This window comes from Homarus americanus, unplaced genomic scaffold (assembly GCF_018991925.1).
Source record: "Homarus americanus isolate GMGI-L3 unplaced genomic scaffold, GMGI_Hamer_2.0 scaffold11150, whole genome shotgun sequence".
Taxonomy (NCBI): Eukaryota; Metazoa; Arthropoda; class Malacostraca; order Decapoda; family Nephropidae; genus Homarus; species Homarus americanus.
The window spans coordinates 894,661-912,920 of record NW_024720555.1 but is presented as its reverse complement, the minus strand read 5'-3'; the positions used below and the strand labels follow the sequence as shown (position 1 = coordinate 912,920).

Sequence of the window (18,260 nt, the reverse complement as noted above, 5' to 3'; positions counted from 1 at the left end):
AATATGATATATAATAACTAGGTGGGGAGAAGGTCATACTACAGGGCATTTCAACATAGTGACAGTACAAAAAGGTAAGATTGACTGGGAGTGAACACACTGGTTGATTACGAGTTGTTGATAATTTTTACAATGGTTGGGACTGGGCTGTTCTTATAGCGATCAGTTCCTGCTCGTATGGGCTGGATGCGGTTGTGGTGTCGAACAGCAATTAGTGAAAGGGGGATCTCGGGTGGAAGCATGAATGTGCCGTGTCTCTCTCTCTTGGTTTAAGCTCTATCTCCCTCCTCGTGACTACAGTAATTAACGTGTACCAGGTGTAAAAATATCAAGTTGTAATTACTCGTATCATCGTGTACTGTTGTGTCAAGAGTATTATTACCATTGATTTGATATGGTATTTTCTTTATTAATTTATTTATTTGTTTGTTTGTTGTTTTATTTGAATTGTGATTTAAAATAGTTTGTTTTTGTAAGTAGGCAAGTGTGGATAAGTGCAGAGATCATTAATATAAGTAGGAGGGACAGTAAAGATAAATAATAGTTAATATATTGTAAGTAGGATAATGATGATAAGTGTGGAGTTTTATTATTGTAAGAAGGACACAGATAATAAGTTGTTGTTTTTTATTAATTGGTTTCATTGTTTTTGTCTCTCCCAACAGCTGATCACTCACCTACATGATGTGGTGTTGCGGCGGGACGAGGCGGGTAACCCCATAGAGACGAAACTCCACCAACTCTCTACTGACCTACACACTGTCATCACCAACTACCTCCAGGTCAGTCACTCTCCCTCCCCTCTACCCCTACCTCCCTCAACCACTCCCCCTACCTCTCTCAATCACTCCCCTCACTCCCCCTACCTCCCTCAACCACTCCCCTCACTCCCCCTACCTCCCTCAACCACTCCCCTCCCTCCCTCAACCACTCCCCTCACTCCCCTCACTCCCCTCACTCCCCTCCCCTCCCCTCAGTTAGTTAAGACCTAATTATCAATAAGATACCCTGGAACAATTCAAATGATCGTTGTTAGTCCTGATGTTATAATTAGCTAACTAGTTTTTTTTATTGACAAACCTAAATGAAAATTGTGGTTAGTTTTGAAATTATTGATATATTGGATAATTTTTTGTTTTAAATTAACCAAGTCTAATTGTGTTTTAAAATGGTAATTGTTGATTATGTACTGTACTGTATCAAGATCTATTACAGGTACAGTGCAAGGGAATAATGCTGTTTTATTTATTGATTTATTTACCACGTCCACAGGATACAGTCGAGAGTATGGTTCGGTCAGCCCAGGATAAGTGTCCCAACGTGCTGAGTGAAGAGAAGGTGGTGAACGATGTGAGGGCCGCCTGCCTCGCCAAGTCACAGGTGTGTGTGTGGGTGTGTCTGTGTGTGTGTGTGTGTGTGTGTGTGTGTGTGTGTGTGTGTGTGTGTGTGTGTGTGTGTGTGTGTGTGTGTGTGTGTGTGTGTGGGTGTGTGTGTGTGTGTGTGTGTCCTCACACATTAATCTTCCCCTTCTTCTTGCTATTCCTTCTTCCTTCCTTAGTCTTCTCTCCACACTTCTCTTTCTCCTACTCCTGTTCTTCCTCCTCCTCTGTTGTCCTCCTCTTCCTCGTATTCTCTCCCATTCCCAAATATTCCATTATTACATGTGTCTATGGTCATGGAACAGGTCCAAAACTCCCTTCATTTTACCTGTCCATCACAAGTTCACCCACCCTACCCAACAGCAACCCATTAACCCCAACCCCGCCACTAACCCATTAGCCTCCACCCCACCCCAACCCCACTCAACCCTCACCCCACCCACCCCACTCACCCAACCCAACCTCCAGCCCAAACCTAATTATGGGTGTGTTTCTAAATCTTTCAATAACCAGTTAAGTATCTTCTTGATCTTGACATTTACAGAATAATTATTTTTTTCTCTATTTTTTTTTTTTTTGTCCTAAGCCAGACTTTAGATGACCCCCGAGTAGCATTTATTGTCGTGGTCTTGTCTCTGATACATGTACGTAGCTGTTTTTTGTTGGGTGGTGAAATATGTACATCCATGCAGAAGGTTGACAGGTTAAACTCTTGCATTTGCTGTTTAGGGAATTTGTCATTTGCTGTATTGAACTCTGGTATTAAGTGTTCATACGGGATCTGTTTTATATATTTTTTATTTTATTTATTTTTTTTTTTGGTTGTTTAGCTAATGTGTGTGCGTGTGTGTGTGTTTCCATTGTTGTATTATGATAGTGTTGGTGATTCAAACTCTCCTTCATGAAGCAGTAATCTTGAAGTGATCTTTGTGATAATCTGAAAACAATGGCACAGTGTAGTATGTATATTCAGTAACGATTTTTAGTATCCCATGATGATTAGTTGAGGTATGCTGTTTTACTCATGTCTGTCTATAAGTGTGGCCTGTGTATCATATGTCCACTTTGTGTTATCAAGACCTTTCTCAATGTATTTATGAGTCAGGACATCTGTTGTATGGTGAGTGTTTTGTTGTGTAGGGAGCCTTATGGAGATATTTAGTTGATTATTATGGGAATTACCTTTAGTTGGAGTTGAGGAGGGACACCACATGTATAGTCCTCTTCACTAGTGTGTTTGCAGGGTTTCGTCATATAAGCATTCCACAAATCATTACATTGAGATATTTGTTTTAATGTTGTTTTACTTTCGAAGTAGTATGTTTACTATTGTGAGTTTCCTTCTGTCGAATGTAAACAGACACAGGGCTGCCACACTGCACAAAACCTGACGAGCCCCTGTAAACCCACTAGTGAAGGGGACTGTACATCACTCACATTCTACTAGTGTCCTAAACCTGTCAATCTCACCTCTTATAATGAACATCCAAGGGAATATTTTGGGTACACTAGGATCTCCCGTCCATAAACTAATGTCGTTGTCGTTCTCCAGCTTTCGTACGATCTCGTGGAATCAGCCATCGTGGAACAAGCAGGGTCGGTCATCTTGAACAAGGTCAACGAAGTCAACCTGGCCATCGCGTCAACCGTGTCCGACCGTGTCATTGATGAAGTTGTAGAGTCACTATCCAAGACTTGTAAAAACTTGGTGAGTGTTGTGTTCGTACAGTGTGTTGACAGGCACCCCACACACAACCCTCTACAGTACAGGGTGTTCATAAATCATCTGGCCCATTTCTTAACTAAATACTAAATTGTGTGAAAAATATTATAAATAGAACAAACCAGATTTATTAGATATGACAAATTTTTTCTTCTATAGTCAGGCATTTCACATTTGCACTGTCTCTTGTATAATATATTTGAGGTTATAACAGATTTAAAATGGGTTAGAGAATTTATAAACAAACAGTATTTTAATTGCCTCATGACAGACAGACAGTATTTTAATTGCCTCATGACAGACAGACAGTATTTTAATTGCCTCATGACAGACAGACAGTATTTTAATCGCCTCATGACAGACAGACAGTATTTTCATCGCCTCATGACAGACAGACAGTATTTTAATCGCCTCATGACAGACAGACAGTATTTTCATCGCCTCATGACAGACAGACAGTATTTTAATCGCCTCATGACAGACAGATATTGTTGTCTATTTCAGAGTTGGATCAGATGTAGCGTTTGGCAGACGATCGTTTGTGCCTTCATATAACTTATATTTTTAACTGCATCAGCTAGCTCTATGGCTGTGAACCCAGACTTAATCACCCATCGGTAAAAGTGTTTTAACGAGGTCATACTGACGCAAGAACCTCAGTTGTAAATACAGTATGTTGTTGTTGTAGACTTGAAGGTGTCCAACAACAGCTAATTAACAATGAGTCATGTTAATAGATAAAGAATTTAACAAAACATCAATACCTGTGTTACTCCTCCATTGAATATGTCTGTGATGATTGGTTGTGTTTTAACAATACTGTACATAGTCTGAGTTTATCACTGGCCATCTGTCTCCCAAATATTTTGTATGATTTGCCATTTATTCCCATTATTTCTCATAGTGGCCATTATTTCCCATAGTGGCCATTATCTCCCATAGTGGCCATTATTTCCCATAGTGGCCATTATTTCCCATAGTGGCCATTATTTCCCATAGTGGCCATTATTTCCCATAGTGGCCATTATTTCCCATAGTGGCCATTATCTCCCATATATTTTCAATGGTCAATATTTTGTTATTGTTAATTTTATATTTTGTGATCAATAATTTATTTTTCTTGAATGTGTTCTTACATGCAGCAAAATTTGGTAAGTTGTTATATGCCATTTTAAGCTTAATTGTGGCCACTGGAAGCTTAAGTATAGCTGTTACATTAGGCTGAGTTATAGCCACTGGAAGCCCAATTATAGCCAATACATTAAGCTTAATTATAGTCACTAGAAGCTTGGTTATAGCCACTACTGGAAGCTGAAGTATATTTACTATCTGGAAGCTTAAGTATAGCCACTAGAAGCTTAATTGTAGCCACTATTGAAAGCTTAATTATAATTAATACTGGAATCTTAATTATAGTCATTACTTTAAGCTTAATTATAATCAATATTGGAAGCTTAATTATAGTCATCACTTTAAGCTTATTTATACTTATTACTTTAAGCTTAATTATAATAAAAAATGGAAGTTTCATTATAGTCATTACTTTAGGCTTAATTATAGTCATTAATTTAAGCTTAATTATAATCAATATTGGAAGCTTAATTATAGTCATTACTTTAAGTTTAATTATAGTCATTACTTTAAGCTCAATTATAAGCAAAACTGGAAGCATAATTATAGTCATTACTTTAAGCTTAATTATAATCAAAGCTGGAAGTTTAATTATAGTCATTACTTTAAGCTTAATTATAATCACTACTGGAAGCTTAATTATAGTCATTACTTTAAGTTTAATTATGGTCAATACTGGAAGCTTAATCATAGTTAATACTGGAAGCTTAATTTCAGTCATAACTTTAAGCTTAATTAAAACCACTGAAAGCTTAATTTTGTGCCACTGGAATGTGAATTAGAGCTTAAAGGTGAATTAAAGATTAAATTATAGACATTTTAAGCTGAAATGTAGACATTTTGAAATGAAATGTTACTTCAAGTTTAATTCTAGGCTTTAAATTTAATTATTGGCACTAAATTATAAGCACTGGAAGCTTGATTCAAGACCCTATTTATAATTATTTTCATTATGCTGAAATCCAAGCCTTTTTTAATTGAATTATTAGCTCAGCCACATGAATCATAGCTAAATTCAAACTTAAAGCTGCATCAGAAGCTTTTTTTAGCAGCGTTATAGATTATAAGTTGATTTATAACTTTTTAATAGAAATATGATTTTTTTACTAATTGTAGGCACTTCAAGCTGAATTATATGCACTACAAGCTGAGTAATAAGCTTTTTAAAGAGACCTACTGGCACCAGGCTTAAAACTGAAATGACCAGGAATTCGCCATTGGCCACGTTAAGCTGCTTTCGATAAACTTTTTTCATTGTTTACGTACACACTGGGTCAATGTGTATGTTGTTTACGTACACACTGGGTCACTGTGTACGTTTAGGATGATATTTCTGAATGAATATCTACCTACAATATCTACTTGGTATCTATATTTCTATCTGCAGTATCTATTTATTTCTTATCTATCTCCAGTATCTATGTCTATGTATAGTATTCATCTATCTATCTCTCTCTTATGCCCCCATTCCCTTCTCACAGCAATCTGGTGAAGGCCCTCGCAAGAGAGCCTCAACAGGTACAGAGATGGGCGTCCGTGAGCGAGGCAGCAGCGAGTCATCCTCCCGCAGCGAACGTTCAGACACAGTGAGTCAGGGCGACGACACAACCAGTCAGAAATCAGATCCGTCGCCTTTGGTAAGTTCGTCCTTTGTCTCCGGGCCTGTTGTTGTTAGTTTGAAGATATGGGAGTTTTATGTTTTGTGATTTTGGAACTAAAATTTGGTGCAGGCGTCCAGGTTTGGATTTTAGAAGCGTTTTAGAGTGTTTTTACTTATTTATTTACCTTTCACCTCTTTATCAGTTTACTATCCAAACAAACAATTGGTCTGTCCTTTGTTGTCATATGACCTTTATTATCCATTATTATTACAGGAGGAAACTTGCCACATAGGGTAGTCACTTATTACATCTGTCCTGTGCTGAGGATTGAACCCAGGACACAGTACAGTATAGTAATGAGAGATACTTGGTACTGTAGTGTCTTTCAGTGTAAATATGAGTTGGGAAATAATTTAGTGTCAGGTAAATTATTATACTGTAGTGTATTCATGATTGTACTAATATTTCAAGGCAGACAAAATGGGATACACTGCATTCAAAATTTGATGTAAAATGTGAAAATTAATTAACTTGGATGTTGCCAACTTGAAATGAAACCTTTTTTGTACAGCATGATGGTATTAAAGACAAAATAAGAGTCACAAATGGTATAAATAAGTAGAGGTACTTGGCAGGTGTATAAGGCCATCTTTTTCCTATGGGTACCTCATTAGTGTATTTTACAACCGTTGGAACAAATTACCTGGATGACATCACGAAGACTCCATATTGATAAGTCAGTCACACCTCAAACTCTAAATTCAAAAACCAACCTTGGACGCCCACCTTTTGAAATAATACGTTCATCATCTATATATTATTTAGATAAACCCTTATTATTATTTTTGGCTTGAGTTATAGTATTTAAGTAGCTTTTACAGGATATAGACTATAGCCTTCTGGTATATTTTAGATTCTCAAGAGCCAGTCATTAGTTTTTTCTCCTTGTCTCTCTCATAGTGTATTATAATGCTTATTAAATTTTATGTATTTATTATTTTACATAATTTCCATTTGAGTTAATTTATGTCAAGTGTAAACATCATCTGAGATAAGTTGTGGATTTTGTTCAGATGTCACAGGGTAGTCGGGTTTTGTCAGGTACTGTACTCACTCCCAACTGTATTTTCACCCCAACTGTATTTTCACCCCAACTGTATTTTCTGTTGTAAGCCGGACTATGAATGAACCAGCTTTTGTTGATATATCCATCTTATCTTATCTCGGGTTACAATATGTGTACAGTATGGGATGAATGAGGGAGTTCCAGAAGCCTCAGAGACAGGAGAGGGGATATTGTAGAAGAGACAGGCACATGGCAGTTCTAGAAGATGGTTAAGAAAAAATGGCTGAGACGACAGTTAGAAATCCTCCTCGTTGGCATAGTTGTATTTGATGAGCTCTGGATGAGAAATGAAAGAGAGAATGAGAAAAAGAGAGAGAGAGAATGAGAAGGAAAGAGATAGAGAGAAAATGAGAGTGAGTATGAGAGAGGAGAAGGAAAGAATAGAGAAAATGACATGAGATATATAGAGTATGAGAAAGAGAGAGAATGAGAGAGAAAGAAAAAGAGAGAAAATGAGAGTGAGTATGAGAGAGAGAATGAGAAAGAAAGAGATAGAGAGAAAATGACTCCATTAAAGTTTTCCAATCTTGAACTAACTATTGTATAAAGTCATAATAGACACATCTCGACCCACTTTCTCACCTACCTTGTTTTCACCGGAAGCTGTCTTATATACCCTTAACTAACTGACTCACTCACTCACTCACAGTACACATCAAGTGAGTCATAAGCTTAGTTGAAATCTTGTCAAATTTATGTCAGTGAGAAATGTTTACACTTGATAATATGGAATGTCGACTGTACCTGTCTATGTGACCTGATGACATGAGTGCTTGTAGATCTGCTGATGTCACAAGAAGTAAAGTAATTTATAAATATGAATAACAAGATTAATCTGTGCTGAAATGTGGTGAATGAGGAATGAACGCTGCTAGTTAATTTTCCTTTTGTTTCAGTATCGTGGAGCTTTGTGTTTTGAATTGTTGATGCATGACTAGGGTATTTTGCTCATTTGAATTCATTTTTATTTCCAAGTTTATGAATACGGTAGTGAATAATTGGACCACCTGAAGAATCTCCACCCCAGCTTATTTGCAACAAAGATTAAACCACCTGAATGCTAACCTAACCCAGTCTAACCTATCTTAATCCCCCCCCCCCCCATATCTTCCCCCAAAATAACATTAGGTTGGTTAATCTTTGGGTGAAATAGTTAGGGTGGAGATTCTTCATGTGATCTGCATAATGTTTGGTTAAGTTCAATACATTTGCTTTCATTATCATCTTAGGGATTTCATTCATGGCTCTTATTAACTACTTTATATGATCAACTCTATTATGTTAAAAAGATAGATTTAGAAATTTGATTAACATATTAGAAACAATTTGGATCATTGGAAAATTAGGTCCCGTGGCTTATTTTACACGATGATTAAACACTCTGGGTGGGTGTAGGGGGGGTTAGGTTAGATTATGTCATAGGTATGTTAAGTTATATTATATTTGGTTAGCACTAGGTTAGGTTAGGATAGGATTAGGGTCAGTAGTGTTAAGGGGAAATATTATTATCAGTTGGTTAGGTTAGGGTCAGTAGTGTTAAGGAGAAATATCAGTTGGTTGTGCCTTTAGAGGAGTGAGTGAGGAGTTGTCGTGGCTGTGGTGGTGGAGGTGGCGTGCTTACCTGTATTCTGAGATATTGATAAAAGGATAGACGTAGAGAAGATAAAAAGTGCAAGCACAGTAATGCAGTACAGTACATGATTCTGAAATTGCATGTACTTTATAGATTTGGCTTAAAAGCACAGATACAGTAGAGTACTGTAATATTCTGAGTTATAAGCACAAGCACAGAATTCAGTTGAAGAGTACAGGATCTGATAAAAACTATTTACATCTGTCTGTTCAATACTGTAGTGTTGCATTGATTCAAGGACATTTCATCTCCTCACAATTTGTCACCAGTTAGATTTAAACATAACATAACCTGACCATAGCTTCATCGCCTCCAAAATAAAGACATTATAATATAAATTTAATAAATATAAAACAGTTTTCAATAAACCTGCAACGAATTTTCCGGTGATGGAATGTCCGACGCCCACCTGTGGCATTATGTCCCTGTCTGGTGTTTTGGTATTCCTAACCTTTCCCTCTCATTTTCTCTTCTCCGCTGACTCACAGAAATTGGAATATTTGAACCTCGTAAGTACATACATGTGTTGTCCTCGGTTTGCTTGCTGTGTGCCCATTATTGTACCCTGACGCTGCCATCTAGTAGGTGCTTTTCTTACTAACTCGTTACATTCTTTTACGAATTATTTAATCTTGCTGAATTAAGTGTGAGTTTGTAGGAGACTCCTGTTGAAAATGGAGGTGGTGTGGATTATGAAGTAAGCAGTAGTGTTAGGTTATAATAATAGTATTAGTCTAGGCCGGCATAAAACTAGTCAGTAAACATCTGGAGCGGTGATTCTCTTAAGTTCATAAAAAGTTAGATTTTTCCCTCGAATTAGAGGTGTCAGAAATTATCTGACTGTCTCACCTAAGCCACAACCTAGAGATGGAGGCCAAGTGATGATCATGATGTAGTGGGACTCTCCCATAGCTACAGGTGATGTGTTGTCTTAGGTCTACTGAAGGGAAGTGATATAACAGATGAAGTTATGAGAATGTTGGCTCAGACCTGCTGATGTTGTAACACCTGCACATCACCTCTAACGATGGGAAGCAGTGTAACAATATCTGAATTATATGTTTTAGATAGTGTGTGCGGTAGCTGAGTGGATACAGCTCTTATCTTGCTTTAAGGGTCGATGGTTCAATCCTGGGCTACCCCTAATCCACCCAGCTGGAAATGGGTTCCTATATTTACATTTGTGGAAGTGGAGTGAAGGTGGTTGAGTGCAGTGCTGGTCATGCTGCCGCCTTTTGTACCAAAGGCTTAGTGTAGTACAGTGTGTTATATCCTCACTCCCTAATGGTCCATTGAAGCCCGTAGGAGCCACCTTTACTGGCATATTTTAGAGAGTATAGAATAATGGTCAGTATAAGTTGATTCATCTAATGTTTGGTATCTGACGGAGGGTTTAGTTGGTAAGAGAATGGACAAGAGGCCATTTAATGAATATGCTACTTGACAAAGACATCATAATGCTGTTCTTATCTTGGCTGTCTGCTGTGAGCCTAGTGAGTACAATAACCACATTTAATGCTTCTGTGTGTGTGTGTTGTTGTTCTTATACACTATTTTGGTAACAGGAAAAAGCTTACAAGAAATGACAAGATCTTTCAAGTTTCTGCATTATTTATTATCTTGAGCTAATAGAATTGCATGGTGATATCTGATAAACTGTTCACTCTTTATCTGCATGAAGAGCACAGCTTTGTATACATTTGCAGCTTTCTTTCTAAGACTGTCTTGTTTAAAACTACAGTATCTTGTATAAAACTGTCTTGTTTAAAACTACAGTATCTTGTATAAGACTGTCTTGTTTAAAACTACAGTATCTTGTGTAAGACTGTCTTGTTTAAAACTACAGTATCTTGTATAAGACTGTCTTGTTTAAAACTACAGTATCTTGTGTAAGACTGTCTTGTTTAAAACTACAGTATCTTGTGTAAGACTGTCTTGTTTAAAACTATCTTGTGTAAGACTGTCTTATTTAAAACTATCTTGTGTAAGACTGTCTTATTTAAAACTATCTTGTTTAATACTGTCTTATTTAAAACTATCTTGTGTAAGACTGTCTTATTTAAAACTATCTTGTTTAATACTGTCTTATTTAAAACTATCTTGTGTAAGACTGTCTTATTTAAAACTGTCTTGTATAAAACTTTCATATTTAAATATTTCATCATTCTTTAAGCTTTGAGTTTGTGTTGATAATATAAACTGTATATCCAGGTTGTTCCAACATTTGATTCTTATTTACTGTACGTACTGTACTGTGTGGGAACTACATGTTATAAACTTTTGGTCTTAACCACTGTGTCTCAGACCATTATATTTAATCTTTGAAGAACTTGCTGGTCATGAATAAAACAAATGTTACTGGCAGTAAAGTGCATGAACAGTGCTTCACTTACTGGTGATATTTTATTATTATTTTTTTCTTAATATTTATTATCACCTTTTCCAGGCCACCCCACAACTTGCCTCAAAACGGAAGAGTCTTCATGGCAGAAAGCTGCGTCCTCAGAGCGTTGTCGGTAAGGAGACTTAGAGAAACTTGCCAATTTGCATAACCTCTTCATAACTACTGTACCTGTGGCTTGCCTTTATTAGTTGTTTAAGCACGTTGATAAAGTCCTGCTTTACTAATTAATATTTTCTAAAAGTACAAAGTTCTTAGTGCATTTAAAAACATAATGACAATGACTTGTGCTTACTATTGCCTCTGCATGATGGTGCTCAGCCATGATCTTGCTTAACTACTGCATGCCTCACTTTAATCATAATGCCTCTTTTGCAGTTTAATAAATAAATTAGATTTTTTAAATTCTTAACCTTTATTACTGTGTTGTTCATCAGAGCTTGTTGATGGTACAGTAGCATGAGCCTAACTTGATTGTGTGTTAACCTGCATGTCTTAGTCTCCACTGCTCATGTCCTTCCAGATTATGCAGAAGCTCAAGCTGCCTTAAAACAAGCTTTGGTCAATCGTCATAGTGCTGAGAATTTACTAAGAGAGGGGGTTAGTTGTGATAGTATAGATATCATGGAACTATCTTCGGAGAGCCTTGAGATGGAGGAGAGTGAGTGGTGGATTAAGGACGTGGACGTAATCTTGCCTATCCCTCGCTCGTCACCACAAGTGTTCTGTAGGACGTCTCAGGATGTGCAGCAGAACTACCTTACAGCGGAGGGTAGGTTCTGCCTTCCTCAGAATGAGAAATGTAAATAAACTTTAAATTGGAGAGACACTGTACTGTATATATTGTTAGTTTGATTTGTGGGGTTTTGTTTGATGGATATTAGATATTAACCCTTAATTGGCAGCTAAAAAGCCCTCATCACCCCCACACGACCATCATATGCACAAAAATGGAATGCAAGGAATGTGAAACACCCATAGATGATGGCTGCCATTTAAGGGTTAAATTCCAAAACTTGACTTCGGATTACAGACTTTTGCCTTGGTTTTATCCTGGATGGTTTGACAACCTTGTGTCTTACTAACAGAAAGAGAGAAAACACAAGACACATTCAGGGTTTGTTTTTTGTACATAATTTTCTCCAGGAAGTAATCATGGTACGATCCCAGACTTGATCTCATACAAGCACTGTCATTGTCTTATACTTCTTCTCTGACCTCACAATTTTTGTGCGTGCGTGCGTGCGTGTGTGTGTGTGTGTGTGTGTGTGTGTGTGTGTGTGTGTGTGAGTGTGTTTGTTCAAGATTCTTCAAACACTGCTGGAGACAGTTGGCAACTCAAGCTGTTTGTTTACTATAATACATAATATTATATAATACAAAACAACAAAGCCCAACCAGTAAATTAAGCAACAGGGAACTAAGTAACGGATCACTTTTACATTTATTCATAATTCTTACGACGTACTATAGTAAACAAACGGCCTTGAGTTGCCAGCTGTCTTCAGCAGTGTTCGAAAAATCTTGAACGAGACTGTAGATACATGGGGGGGAGGGGATGCAAGTATGTGGTGTGCTCGAGTGTGTACGTGCATATGTGCATTGGTGTGTGTGTGTGTGTGTGTGTGTGTGTGTTTGTGTTTGTGTTTGTGTTTGTTCCCAGCTGCTGTGCAGGAAAGGGCCTGAGGAAATGAATAGACCAACAAGTCTTTCCTTCACCAAACGTTTGTCAGTTTTGGGATCAAATGATCAGAAATCAAGATTTCTACAGATGTACAGTATTGTGTGTCGTCTGTATTACTGTATATACCTGTACTTCTTTTCTCAACTCATCTGTCTCATCTTTCAATATGCCTGGGTGGGTTAGGATGGGCTTGGTCAGGTGAGGGTGGGTCAGTTTAAGATAGGTCAGGGTGGGTTGTGTTGGGTTAGACTTAGAAAATACAAAGTACAGCTACTCCTCGGCTTATGACATACTCGACCTTTGACCACCCAGACATACGACCGCCTCAGTCGTACCAAAATTTTGTCAAATTACGTATTTTTGAGTTCTCAACGTGAGTGATTGCACTGTGTACTGACAAAATTTTTGTTTGTAATTCACTTTAATATGGCTGGCATGCTTAAAAGTGAGAGTTTTTTGGTGCTGAAAAGAAAAAGAGACACCCATTTTAGATTTTCTATGTATTATTTAAGCATTTTCGGCTTACGACCTGGATTTGGGTCCCTAACCCCGTCGTAAGTCGAGGAGCAGCTGTATACCATTACTGTAAATATATACGTAGAAAATATACAAATTACTGTACAGTTTATACCGTTGTATACATTCATGTTGTTCTCAGATGAGGTGAGTCTTGGTAGATGTGCCAGAAAAAAAATTAACAGTATTGTATTTTAAAAACGGGGGTTAATCAGTATACTGTGGTGAATAGATGACGTTCTACCGTACCAGTATATTATGTTACGGGGGAGCTTGGGTTTGTAGTTGATCCTGTACTTTTGTGTTGTGACTCGTGGGAGATTCATTATATTATTGAGTGGTTCCTTTTGTCTAATATATTTCTTCTCAACTATATTGCTTTAAATGAAATGAGCAGCTGCTTTAGTTATTCAGTATTATAGGCTGTAAAAGTGTCTTGTCGTACAGTATTCACATTATCACCGGGCTGAGTAACTGAAATATTTTTAAACCTTTCGTAGCAATGACTTTATAAACAGGTCATTGATGTGTTAACAAGTTGGACCTCTAGTAAAGATGACCAATTGACCGACATTTTTGAGTTTGCTCTTGCTTATGGTGTTGTAGAGTTGAGCAAGACTTCCTTTTTTGACTGCTTCCCCTACCACCCAAAAAAAGTTTCCATGTCTAGGTATTTTAGTGAGAATTGTTTATATATGTACAGCAGCCTTGAGTTGTGGTTGTGTAATTTTAGATCTTTTAGTTTGTTTTATTTTGGGTGAGTCAGAGAAGGAAGTCTTTTTCAGAGTAGTGGTAAGACGGTGATGGCTTGATGTGCATGACTTAAATTATTTATTTTTCTAGAGGTTGGGGAGGGGTGGTTGGTGTGCTCTCAGTAGTGTAGTGTGTTGTTGGGTTGATGATGCATGTATAGTATGTTTTCAGGAGATCTAATTGGCTGGATTGACGTAGACAAGAGTGAGTCCATTACTGCCACGCAGTCTATGTCTGGTTCTCACAAGGAGATGGGTATGATTATATACCTTCTGTTATTTGCTGTATATCTTGATTATGTCACACATTTGATTACTTTCTTTCATCACCACATCTTTATCTTGTGTAATTTGTAAAGGCTTCAGTGCTTATCAAAGTAATTTAGTGCCATTATGGAGTATTATTTACTGCTTCTTGAAAAATAAGGACGAATTAATGTTAACTTTATGGTATGAAGTGTTGAGGTGTGTTTTCTAAGACATCAGTTATATTCTATCATGAAGAAATCGAGAAGATTGAAGAACTTAAATAATAAAGTTCAATTAATAAAGAAAAAACCTAATATTTTTGACGGTGCCTTTACAGCCGAGTCATTAGACAGTGTCTCCGAGTTGCCGAGCAGCTGCGGCCAACTTCAGCACCTGGGTAAGGCCCGACCACGAAGAGTGAAGACTCGTGCTCCAACGCGACCCATGGGCCGTGCAGATCTAGTCGAAGAAGACCACGACATATCTGAAGGTGTTGACACATTCTTCAGGCCCGGATCTTCTACACCCACAACACCTCTCATCTCTCCTGACTCAGAGAACAGGTTTGTTCTCTACTACACTACCTCTACTTATTATTTTTTGCTTTTTTTTTTTACGGGGATTATCCCACCCGGGCACAGGTCACTGACCCACATTGGTGCGAAAATGTAATAATAATATTAATATTAATACAGTAATAATAATAATAATAATAATAATAATAATTAGTTCATAGTAAATAAAATTTTTAATAACAAAATTAAAATTAAATAATAACAATAATAATAATGACACTGATAATAATAATAATAATAATAATAATAATAATAATAATAATAATAATAATCATGATGATGATGATAATAATGATGATGATAATAATAATAATGATGATGATGAACAATAAAGAAATACAAAAATGAAAAAAAATCAAGAGTGAGAAACAATATATGTACAGTACAGGTTTGTTGTGTTGTCAATAGTAAGAGAAACAATTGAGACCCTGCAATTATGTGTAAATGAGGCAGAAAGTCAGATGAGCAACTTCTCTTGAACATCGGAAGGTTAGGTAAAATCTTTTGTTTTCGTCATGTATTTTATCCTATTTTACACTAAAATATATCACGTTTCAGCAAAACTACTATTTATTTCCGAGAATATATTAATTCAGGCACAGTTAAGATAAAATATAGATGTGATGTAACAGTTTTTTAACTGAAAACGATTCGAAAAACACGTGTACCGTCTAGCTGATACACTAACAGCTGGTGGTGCGTCATGCGTCGTTGTAAACAATAGGAGGTTGAAGTAGATTACTGGGTATTATATTAAGTGTGAAATATCGAAAAGGTTTTTATTACCGGTATTTTTTGTAGATCAATGAGAACTGTGATACCGTATAAGATATGATAAGTTAGCCTGTGCTAAGAACTTCAACATAGACTACTGAAAGCACGTTGTAAGGTAATTTAGCCTATTGTAAGTTGGTGAGCTTCATTTGCTGAAGGAACTGCACAACTTTTCATTACTAATTGGTACATATTTTACGTTTCCATTGTTTACTGGCAGTAAATGGTAGATATTTTTCATGTCTGAAGCTAAAAGTTGCTCCTCGCCCTTCCCATCATGCACGGGTTCAACCTAACAAAACTATTACGCATGTATAGGACGACCCCCAATTTTTTGCCTAAAAATTTGGTCTTAAAAACTCGAACTATACACGAGTATATACGGTATAGCCATTCCTTGTTTCTGTCTGAACAGCCCACGTCTGCTCAAGTACGGATCAACTTCCTCGGTGGAAAGTTCTCCGCACACTGGTGGAGCGAGAACAGGAAGTGAGAGAGGAAGTATCGAGTCACTCACCCGCTCCGACTCCTTAGCTCGCTCGGAGTCTGACGTGACGCGCGACTCTCCCAGACCACGCACCAAGTCCCGAGATACAGAAGAAGAAGATGAGGAGGAGGAAGAAGAACAGAGTATGGAGGAAAAGAGGTAAATTTGGTGAAATTGTTCAGTGTTAAATTTTATGGGAATCTGAATTTTTTTAATTTTATTTTATGGGGAATTTTTACTGTTTTTAAAAATGTTGTACATTCTTAAGAAAATTAAATATTTATAATCCAGCTAAACTTGAATGTAAAGATAAAATTGTATCCTTTCATTAGATTATTAAGATACTGTACTGTTGTTTATGTTTATTTTTGTCTCAACAAACAGCAGTCGCAGTGTTACCAGTCTGATTGGGAAGTTGGCCAGTGAAGGTGTGTTGAAGAGGTCACCTGACATGACCGCCAGGAAGGCCTCAACTTCATCTAACATCAGTTCTATCGAGGGTCAGTCAGAAGGTTTATTTACTATACACTGTTCGTTTTATACAGCATATTGAACATTGTTTCCACAACCTTTATATTTATATGTCTCGCTTTAAGGATTATGCCATATAAAACATTTTCTATCTCATGTGAAGATAAGAGCCGAAGTGAGGAAGATGGAAAGGAAGACTCTCCTCCCAGATCAAAGATGGCAGGGTTACCCAAGATGGGCATTGGTGGCAACATCTTGGCTGAGATGAAGATGATGCAAGAAAAACGAACATCATTCTTACCCAAGGTTGGATGACCACTGTCTCTAGTTGTTTGTATTGTTCAGTGGTGTAGTTACTGAGAACCTCATTATATTGTGAATTACCATAACGGACTTGTATGGTGTTTGTTGCTGTCAGTCTTGGAATACAATACTGATAAACAGAGAAGTCTCATCATTATTATTGTCAGATTAAATCATCAGAATTGTAGGAAGTTACCAGAGGTCAGTCAGATACAGCACTCTATAGTCAGTTACCTCTTTCATTAGCTAAGACTGTTTTACTGTGAAGTGAGTTGGTGTTGATGTACAGATGTTTATATGAAGAGGAAGAGGAGGTACTGACATACACATACACTGATGTACAAGTGTTTACACCAACAGGAAGAAGACAGAGACAGGGATGAAAAGAAAGAGAACCCCTCAAGCAGCCTCCTAGCTGGGGTCAGGCTAAGGTCAACTGGCCTGGCCGACAGCCTCAAGTCCCCCACCAACGGCTTCCCTCGGGGCTCTGGTGGGAACAGATCTCCAAATTGTAACAGGGACTCTTGTATTGACACAACAGGTAGGCAGTTTGTACCAGTGTTGTGTTTGCTTTCATCACTGTGTTTAACCTTCTTGATTTGGGTGGGTGAGTCACGTTTCCTTGTCTATCCTGTGTAGGGAAAGTGACTGCTCCACGAATCTAAAGGCCGTAGTCAGTGATGATTGTTCTGCATATGTCGTAGAAGTTCTGCACATGCTATGATAATATAGTTTGCTTTGTTTGGCTGAATTGCTTGAATCAATGCTTGTGAGATGCACTATTTAGAGTTGGAATGTCACAGTTGAGAGGAGTGGGACTAGCTCACTCTTAAGTTATCACAACCTTAGATATGGAGGAAGTTCATTTATATTGTTTGTAGCATTTTATAAGCAAAAGAATAATATTTAATATAAAACTGCATTTACATTATTGTAGTTGGTTTGTTGATAAAGGTGAAATTGATTTAGTACTGTATGACTAGATGTAGGCTTGAGTCTTATATGTAAATAAATCATGTACAGTTTGTGATGTGTACATGTTGCTAAATATATACAGTCCAGTATTCTGCTTGTGGCACTTCATATATACTACAGTACAGTATATGATATATTAAATTCAGTTTATAGATACCATTACTATTGCTCTGTGCTGACCAGTACAGTAATTACCATTGATTTATTATTTCATAAATTTTTCAGCTTGAATTCAGTTTGTCTTTGCCAATAAATTTTTTTTATTTGCCAGGGAGGGCTTTCAAAATTGCAGAAAATATTACATTTTGCTAATTACTGTAAGTGCCACTTGCTTAAAAAAGTTTGTTATAAACAGTTGTTGAGAAGGTGCTGCCACCAATAGAGAATCATTAGTGTCAGGGTATATTGTCAGCTATGTGCTTGTCAGATCTGTGTCATGGATCAGGGTCAGGACTACCAGAGCTTTGTGGGTTAATTTCT

General features: G+C 37.2%; 1 protein-coding gene across 1 annotated transcript in view; it reads left to right on the top strand.

The window, feature by feature from the left end:
- LOC121860580 (F-actin-uncapping protein LRRC16A-like) overlaps positions 1-18,260 on the top strand; it is a 185,545-nt gene that overhangs the window by 148,816 nt on the left and 18,469 nt on the right. The window contains 13 exon segments of the mRNA XM_042357746.1: positions 666-782; positions 1,273-1,380; positions 2,932-3,087; positions 5,715-5,870; positions 9,082-9,102; positions 11,040-11,109; positions 11,518-11,766; positions 14,119-14,202; positions 14,533-14,758; positions 15,960-16,190; positions 16,416-16,531; positions 16,666-16,808; positions 17,166-17,346. Of these exon segments, the coding sequence (XP_042213680.1) occupies positions 666-782; positions 1,273-1,380; positions 2,932-3,087; positions 5,715-5,870; positions 9,082-9,102; positions 11,040-11,109; positions 11,518-11,766; positions 14,119-14,202; positions 14,533-14,758; positions 15,960-16,190; positions 16,416-16,531; positions 16,666-16,808; positions 17,166-17,346 (1,858 nt within the window).